The sequence below is a fragment of the Thunnus albacares genome, chromosome 2 (genome assembly GCF_914725855.1).
Source record: "Thunnus albacares chromosome 2, fThuAlb1.1, whole genome shotgun sequence".
Taxonomy (NCBI): Eukaryota; Metazoa; Chordata; class Actinopteri; order Scombriformes; family Scombridae; genus Thunnus; species Thunnus albacares.
The window spans coordinates 28,310,697-28,320,416 of record NC_058107.1 but is presented as its reverse complement, the minus strand read 5'-3'; the positions used below and the strand labels follow the sequence as shown (position 1 = coordinate 28,320,416).

General features: G+C 37.1%; 1 protein-coding gene across 2 annotated transcripts; it reads right to left on the bottom strand.

The window, feature by feature from the left end:
* Positions 1 to 131: 131 nt before the first annotated feature.
* On the bottom strand, positions 132 to 9,277 carry isca1 (iron-sulfur cluster assembly 1). 2 transcript variants are annotated; one of them, XR_006407804.1, is made up of 5 exons: positions 9,145 to 9,277; positions 4,078 to 4,131; positions 1,479 to 1,584; positions 881 to 1,219; positions 132 to 640 (listed from the first exon to the last, which is right to left on the bottom strand). XR_006407804.1 is itself a non-coding variant. In XM_044376848.1 (4 exons), exons 1-4 carry the CDS (start codon positions 9,223 to 9,225, stop codon positions 1,071 to 1,073), a joined length of 390 nt encoding a protein of 129 aa, XP_044232783.1. In that variant the 5' UTR covers positions 9,226 to 9,277; the 3' UTR covers positions 132 to 1,070. The 2 variants fall into 2 exon arrangements, 1 of the variants encoding a protein (XP_044232783.1); XM_044376848.1 differs by having other exon boundaries at positions 132 to 1,219.
* Positions 9,278 to 9,720: the final 443 nt, after the last annotated feature.

Genomic DNA, 9,720 nt, shown 5'->3' with positions numbered 1-9,720 from the left:
AATGCAATTCCTCTTTTTTGTTTTTCAAGCTGCGATGGTCTGATTTTTATAAATTAGTTTTGTGAATAAAGTAAAAAAACAAATAAGCAACTAGCTGAACATAATACAGTGACCACACAATTTAAAATGACTTGGTTGAACTATTTCTTTATTATTTTATATGTACACAGACATATTGCACAGGTTACAAATCTTTAGAGCACACAGTCTATACAAAGTCCTGCCTTTAATCAAGCAAAAAGAAACCAACATAAACCTCATGTACTCTTATGTGAGGGATACCTGTTTTGTGCGTTGTTTTTTTTTTATTTGTGCGTTTGTGTGGTTCAAAGGTTTACATTCTTTATATTTACACACAGAGATAAATATATACTTTTAACTTTTCAAAGACTATACAAACTGATAAAGCAGTTTCAAGACACTCAACCTCCACTTCTGCACACCGCTGGTACGAGACTGTATGACAACACACTGTTTTACAGTGTGTTTATTAAACAGCTGTCGGCCTTTACATCTCCAGGTTTTGATGGATAGATTCAAACTTAAAAACAATATACTTAATAGTATCATATGTTTCATCATCCTGTTCAGCTTTCAGCTTTATTGAGTATGTTCTTGGGCCACTTTGTATCATTTCCTCCTGCAAATATATCATGGTGTTACTTGACTGAATTTCTGAAAATAATGTGCGTATAATGTGTAAAATGGCAGCCAGTCACTAAAATTAAAAACACTTTGCAATCGAGGTCCTTCTAAGGTCCGGAGTGGATTTCAGATGGAGAATAAAAAGAAGCAGCTGTCATCAGAAGTATGTGAACCTAAAATCAATTAAGCCGCAATAGTTGTATTAAAACCTTCCTCTAAGCATGAACATGCTCACTTAGGATGTGTGTATGCGAGTGGTCTGCAGGAACAGCAGTGGTGAAAACGCAGGCACGTCCACATCTCAGAGATTTCCTCATGTCCGACTCCGTTCGTCAACACTTGGTCTCTCAGTCTTTTTTTTTTTTGGATGGGACAGGGGTTGGAGCAGGGCGGGTGGTGGGGGGGGGACGGAGGCTCCATGATGCTCAGATGTTGAAGCTCTCTCCACAGCCACATGTGCCCTTTATGTTTGGATTGTTGAAGACAAATTCACTGGACAGCTTTGACTCCACAAAGTCCATCTCAGTTCCCAGAAGGGTCAACTGAGCTTTCTTCTCTATGAACACCCTCACACCTGCAAGAGAGCAACCAGAGCAGAACCGTCACTATTCCAACAGCAAGTCATACCCATAAAACATGAAATAACAATTAAAGCCACTTTGTAGACTTTGGCACCCCCTAGTGGTAGTTTCACAAAAGTCACTGTAGCAGACAGCAGCCTCACGTCAACTTCCAGTAAGTTGCCCCTCTGATCCGTTTGATCTTTCTTCATAAACAAAACATTGCAGATCTTTACTATGAGGGACAAAAACAGTGATAAAGACATAACTTACCGTCCTGCAGCACCTCCTCGTCAGACTTGTCCCTCTCCTTGGTATAGTCCAGTGTGTACGTCAGTCCATTGCAGCCACGTGTTCTCACTCCAACCTTCAGACCGATCTGTGAAGAGCCAGAGTTGCTTTAACACTCAGTGAAATTCATCCACCAATACTTCTGAATTTCATTAATTTTGCCATAAGACAAATATGCAGATGTAGCAGTCAAGTATTTCAGTCACTACGCAGAGTTTACTAGACCACAACCCACAGCAAAGCATCATAATTACCTTGAAAGAACACATGAAGAATTAAATCATAGAGTTGGTTTATAAAAACAGATATCTACATTTTTATTAATTTCCTTTAATCATGTTTTTATTGAGCATTCCAGGTAATATCAAACTGCAGTTGGATTTTGATTAAGTAAAAGTAACTAAACAAAATGCAGGTAACTTAAAAAATCAAACTTTATTGAAAAATTGTTGGTTTTTTTTTCAAATTTTAAGTTTGTTTTTTGGCAAAAGCAGATAACTATATTTCATGTTTCAGAGTTAAACAAATCCATGTAACGAATATAAGTTTAAGTGCAATATTTAACATTCTTTAACATAAAACTAGTAGGTAAAGAGCTGAAAATGGCAACAAAAACAACCCATTAATAAGCGATTTTACACATGTACAAGATCATACTTTGGAAAATCCCAGCCAGAAAACAAAACCCCTGAGTATGAACTTGCCAGTGTTTTAATCTGCAGAGTCATTAAACATCACAGCTGTCATTTCTTTAAAGAGTGACCACAGTGCTGACCAGACAAGCTCATTAAAGAACTGACCCATTGAGCCTAAAGTGTGCCACAGTTTTTTATTTACAATCATTTTTTTGGGAACTGCACTGACCTGGAAAAACATGAACTATTTTACAGTATTGCACAGTGTAACTCCATTTTCCATGTTACTTATTGTTACTCAGTGTTTCACAGTATTCAGTTTAACTCAGTCCTCCATGTTACTCAGTGTAACTCAGTATAACATCACAGGCTCTTCAGTTTCATCCAAATTATCCATCTTCAAAGACAACTCTGAGCCAAAGTTACGCCGAAATTCACTTTCAGACAGCACATCTCCAGCTGAACAGAGTCGCAGCCATATTACGTCACCTGACCTGAATACTGCGCACTGATTCACTGGACGGATTATTTGGGTTCTGTTCAAGAACAGCACTTGCGTTTAACGTTTTCTGCTATAAAACATGAACTTGACAACGGGCAATAACAGCTTTTGTGACAAAACGTATTTAGGGTTCAGAATGTGCTATGTTTTATATTTGTTATAACTCACAACTTTTTTTAAAGGATGGTGTTTATCGGTTTTTGCAAATGAACTCTTCATCTTATTCCTATAATATTTCTGTAAGAATAAGGGCTAGACTGATACTGTATATTGGATGATATCAGCTTACTGCAAATATATTAGTATTGGTGTCTATGTTGACTGATAAGTATGAGGAAACTGAAGTGCAGATATGCTGAACTAGCTTTGACGTACTTTAGAAACAGTCTCCATTACACAGTTTGTCGACCAGGAAGCAATGACAAGGTGATTTTTCGACTGTAAAACGTTCTGTTTAGTGTGTATCAGAACAAAAAATGTTGTTTATATCATGTGTTTAAGTTTTAAAAAATTATTATTGGCTGATAATTCGTTATGAGAAAATCCAACATCAGTTTGGCTATAATACGATAATTATTATATTACTACATACACTTAATGGAGGTACATTTTTTTCATCCTTTACGGCGAGAGTTTTTGTGACAAAGTCTTAAAAATGTGCTGCAAATAGTAATATTTTACTGTCTCTTGGCACAAAGTGACGCTTGTGTTGATAATCAGTGCCAGTTACTGCTGTTTAGCTGTTAGCTCATTAGCTGCTCAGGTTTCAAGAGTTCTTAACACGCAGAACAAGCTTGTTCTGTGGTGAAAAATCAAATGTCTCATACGCCCTGAACCTCCAACTGTGTGATATGAACTCGGTTTTGTTTTGCTGAAGTGAAAATCATCACAGCGTTGACTTGGCATTGAAACTGTATTTGTTGGAGAGGCACTGTAGATAATACTGCTGCTAATTGTAGTTACAATGTGGTTAACTTTAGCCACACGTTTTTGATGCAACACAGCAAACAGCAGCTTGCAGCAAATACTAACATTTTACAAACACCAAGCAGTAATGAGACAGCTTTAACTCCTATTAGCAGAGTGGTATCAGTCATGCTGTACTCTATGGACGTGCGTGTATTGGACAGTGTCAATTTGGATTTTAAAAAATTGTAAAAACAAAACAGGGACAGTGGGGAAGAACACATGCTGACACATAACACATTTGCTGATGTTGTAGTAGATTTTAAAAAAAGCACCTAATTCTACTGGAAGTGCCTTTACGTTTGACTTTAAGAACATAAGTGAAAAAAGTGACACTGTGTCTTTTTTAAAATCATTTGATGAGAACAGCCCAGTTTAACAAACACTGCACCCTGCTGCCATTACAAAAGAGATACAGAAACACTGGCTGTTTATTGATATGATGTTTCAGTGACTCTTGGTTGTATCAGTTACTCACATATTCAGGTTTGCCATCCAACAAACACCTGATCTTGTTCACAGCTGCTGGAGTCTGAAGAAAAGACAACAGAAGACAAAAGGTTAAAACTCATAACTGTAATACACATTATGTAACACCTTTTTACATTTTCTCTGTTCAGCTTACTGTGCTGCCTATGTTTTGGCAAAATCATGAAAAACATATTAAAAAAGACAAACATGGAGAAATAGTAAATGAGAGTGGTTTGACAAGTTTTTATCATACTGTTAATACTTTTTTTCCCTGCAGATCAGAAGCTGATACTTCAATATAAAAACGGCAAATACCTACAGCGTAGAGAAATAATCTGCACGCCTGTAGCACCTTCTGTATTTGACGGGATATAGGTGTAGATGAGATAAGGTGGAGGCATTCGGCAGACTGAGGTGAACTACATCAGCCACATCACGGTGATAATCCCTTAAAGCCGGAGTGTTCATCTGCATGTGTTTAACTATGCTGTTGTGAACCAATGTACAGAACATCCCAACTGTGTCACAGTCTGGAGCTGTTGCATAACTATACCGCCGGTCAAGTGTTGTGAGGAGACAAAAACTAGGTATTTGTGGAGTGTATAAATAATAGTGTAGTGTATAATAATAATAATAATAATAATAATAATAACAGCAGTACAAGCCTTTTGCACCAGATTTTTCATTCTTATTTCTTTTAACCTTAATTTATAAAGAGTAGGATAATTCAGCTCTTTTTGTGATTCTGCAACTTATTTTTAGTTGTCAAGTTATCTCTTGTTTAATGTATAATTTGTTAACATTTATGTTTAGTATTTGTCTTTAGTCTAACAGGTATGGAGGATTATTTTACCCAGAATTATAATTAAAAAGGAAAAATGTAGAATTAAAATAGAAAATGGCTCAGGATCCAGTAATAAATCCAGTAAATAAATGTTAAAAAAGATAAAAGGAAACTGAAAAAGGAAATTGGATATTGAAAAGACAAACTGATATTGTGATATGGCAATTTGAAAATGAAAAGCGAAATTTGAAGTTCTGAAATGTAAAACGCCTGAATGTAAATGATAAAACTGAAAGCTTGAACTGAAATGCATAATTGAAAGGAAAATGAAAAGAGAAAATTAACTAATAAGACATAAATTTAGCTTTGTTTTTTCACTTTCTTCCCTCCCTTTTTCATTTTAATTCTGAATAAAATCATCCTCTTTATCCTTAGTATTAAAATACAATAAGAGTTTATTTGCCGTTTTCTCTTTTACTTTTCCATCGTTTCATTTTTCCACTCAGAAAATAACTGAGACGTCTATGCAGCTGCCTCAAAGTTGAGGGACGATCCACTACTTCATGTTTACTTCAGAGCAGTACTTTTATCAGCTCAGAACAACATACGCGCTCATTATCTTGCAACAGCACTGTCAGCAGTGCTCGTCAGCCTGATATTCTCCATCGGTGCATTTCCATCCCACCCATAACAATAACCATGACTCTGCACTGACAGCTTTCTGCACTGAGAGTCTGTTTCATGCATATTAAAGCTGGAGTGCAAGACTTTTGTCTCCCCCCTCTGGAAGTAAGAGTAATTACAAAAACACTGTCAACAGGCTCTGCAGTAGCTTCCTCCATCGCTACTGTTGCGGCTGTAAAACGGTAGATAAATTGTTTTGACTGTCACACAACCCCTGCAAAATGACTTGTTTCACTATCAGAATTTGATCCATTTGGTCCTATAACATTTGGAAAGTCTAGAAGAGCTGAACAATTAAATTATTTTATCCCTTTTCAAGTTAGCAAAGAGCTAGCCAGGAGTTAGCCGCTCTGCCAGCAGAAGTCTGCATTCATCCGGCCAGTGCAGGAATATCAAACCTGACACAAGAATAAAAACTCTGGTATAATATGAAATACATCTGTCTCTCTCTCTCATCAGGTTTGTCCTTTAACACACACCCATCTGTACATCATATACTGTACATCCAAGTTCTTCATCCTACTGGGATACTACCATCCTACTATTGTTCACAAGACATTTACAAATCTTGATGCCAACAACAGCATTTCAACAGCGAAACTACTGCGCTACAAACTACAGCCTCCAAAATTATAATATAGTTGAAACAACACTTCCCTAAAACAGTTACAACAAAAACTGACTATTATTATCTTCATGAAAGTAGAGCTTATTACATAGCTGTTGTATTAGAGCTGCAACTAACAATTATTTTCATAATCAATTAATCTGCAGATTATTTTCTTGGTTAATCCATTTGTCATTTGTTCTACAAAATATCAGAAAACAGTGAAAAATGTGGATCACTTTTTCCCCAAAGCCCAAGCTGCTACCTAAAATATCTTGTTTCAAACCAACCAACAGTCCACAACCCAAAGACAGTTTACTACAATAAAGGACTAAAGACAACAGAAAATATTCACACTTAAGAGGTTGAAATGAGAGAATTTTGCAGACTGCAACAGTTTGCATGATACTGTAAATTGTGTCCATTGTATGTTTAGCCTATTTGTTTGAGTCTGATTTTTTTGTGTGATAATATGATGTACTGAATGGTATTTTGGTTATCTTTCTATTTTAATATATAGATGGGCCCACAAGTCTGAGACCACATTGAAAATCTCCTGGAAATAATCAGAAAGTTTGAGGATTCAGAAACATTTAAAAACAAAAGAAATAATGACATGTAAAACGAAGAAGAAATATTTAAAATTCTGCAATGTTTCTAGGTCAGCAATCAAATTTACGCAAATTTCTGGCATTGACCTTTGTACAAAAGGTCATATTTCCTTGAGTTGTATCCCTTCCACTGAAGCATGCTTTCAGGTGACGCTCAGGTGTATTTGATCTACTCATCAGAGGCTCGTTCGAGTAACTCAACTTACAGCCAGTGTTCAACTGTTATAAATATAACTGTGCCTCAAGTTTCCAGCAGATCGTTGTTTATTGTGGGAGACATGGCATTAGAAGTGTCAGATGTCAAATTGTCATTCTAAACAAAGAAAGGCTTTCTCAGTCTGGATAGACTAAAGGTTTCTAAGGGGGCAGTGCATGGAACTCTACAACGCTTTGCAGAAACTGGATCAGTTGTATGCAAAGGTGACCACACTATCAGAGAATCAATGCATCAAGCTTAGTTCCCTAAAAGATAGAGGAACAGCTCTATCACAGATACAGAATTTGCTAAATAAAGAACTCAAGACTCCAATCAGTAAAAGTACTGTCAAAAGAAGGCTGTCTTGTAGTGGTCTCAGAGGACGAGTAGCAGTGGGGCTGGGCGACATAGCTGAAAAATCTTTAACAATTAAATGTTTCATTTCAGTCGATAATGATAATTATTGAAATATTTAACCACTTTATCTATCATTTTTATGTTAACACAATAATGAATATTCCTCACCGTCTGCACTCATTTTCTCCATGCGGTTTCTGTTGTTGTGTCACATGTCAATGGTGCAACTGAACAACACACCAAGTCTGAGATTTATAGCAGTAAAAGAAGAGTGTATGTAATGAGACGACAGTGAAACTTGGTGGGAATATTCAAGTCTGGGGGTGTTTTGCCTACTCTGGAAGTGGACACTTGCATCGAATTGACTCCGCCCTGACCAGGGAGAAGTACCACTCCATTCTTCAGAGAAATGCTATAACCTCTGATTTGCATCTTTATGGAGAAAGATTCATACTGCAGCAGGAAAACGACCCCAAACACACCTCAAAGCTTCACAAGAACTTGTGTGTTTTGCCACAAACAATGCTTTTGTTTCTGTTTTTCTTCAAGATGACAATAAAATTTTAAAGACAGAGTGTGTATGGATGTAGAAACGTAATTTAACTGATAATACTAGCACATAATCCTTGCAACAAAGTTCTTGCACTCCAAAAATCAATCGATCAATTAAATCAGGAAAAGTTCATGATTTTTCAAAATATGAATGTGCGCATAGATACAATGAGCTGCTGTGTTTGTTATCTAAGCTAACCATTTATGTGATAAGTTAGCAACAAGCATTCACCTCGTAATGTGGGAAACAAACTATAACCTATAAATTGTCAGTGCAGCTGTAACCTGTTTTTGGTATTTTATACTGTTGTCCTAAATCGGAAAGTGGCCGATATTCAACCAATTAACCTGCTCTGTCAAAGTGTACACACGATATTAAAGTGTGGTGCTAGATATTGTGTAAACTGCGTGGTCACACAGCCAGTAGCTAAGCCGTTTGATCAGCCTACCCGTCTGTTTCCCATCATTAGTGTAGATACTTCAACGAGATTGAGCATTTCCTCTCAAACAAGCTATTTATGTATATACATTTCAGAGAAATAGTTGAAGAAATGTGAATGCGTCTTGTTGGCGACACCACCCAATTAGCATAAGGCAAGATGAAAAAGGACCAGACGAACATATACCGTATTGAACAATCATTTTACGAGAATTTAAGGCTTTTACAACAGCTGCCGTAACTTCGAGCAATCAGTCAACAGCTAACACGGTCACCAGTTAAACCGAATCACCGGTACAACCCTAGCAGAAACAACCCATTGTTGTATAATTTGTAAACTAAAACCACGAAGTCTTCACAACACCATTTCTACCTTTTTCATTAAGAACTTTTTAACTACGTAACTTTACTGTTTATAACATCATAGAAGACAGTTGACATGTTCTGCGTTGTTTAAGAGCTGAAACACCGTTACAGTTACCTCAGCTAACAGAACAGTCGGTGGCAATTTACCAAACAACGGCTCAACAGCTTAGCTTAGCAACATACAATGCCACTGAGAAGCATTTGGTTAAGCCCAGGACGACTTTAAGATTATTGCCACCTAGCAACACGTTTTTATAAACCACCTAAGAGTGAACATCGGTAAATATGACCTGGAGAAGATTTCACGGGAAAGATCTGTAAACCGGGTCCTTATAAACGTCACAGATGTTAGCTAGCTAGGCTAACTTTGGATCACGTAACGCTACGTAACGGCCGCTTTCTGAAGAAACATATAGAACCTTCCTGAACGGAGAGCAAAGTGTTTAACGTGAGTTTATGACTTCAGTTTATGACTCACCAGTGTCAGCGCGGCTCTTGTTGGCAGTATCTTTCTTTTGCTGACCGCTCGGACGGTCGCTCGCACCATGGAGGCAGACATGTTGCTACAGTTGAAATCACAACATTGAGTCGCGCAAGTGTTATGAAAAGAAGCAGGTAACCGCCCCAAATGAGCAGCTCGTCCAATGACAGTAGCTGACGCCATGACGGACAGGCGCTCAAGCCAATGAGCTTACATATAAAATGTAAGGGGGGGCTGGGAAAGCTTCTGTTACGTAACCTGCTAGTAATCATGACTGTACATAAATATATTATATTAATTACACAGTCAATGGTAATAATACTGAAACATTTTCAACAAGTACTTACTCAAAACTTTTTCAATACGTAATTTATGTCTGTGTGCGAATACTCTTGTGTTGATTGTTTTAATTTCAGTTCTTAGAACTATTTTATAATCTGTAAAATTGAGCCAAAACTCCAGGTCAACTAGATTTTTCCAAAGCTCTCGACCACATCGCAAATCAGTCTTCCTCGGCAGATCGGATTTTCTTTTTTTTCTTTTTTACTATTTCCAAGGTCAGTAATTGACCAA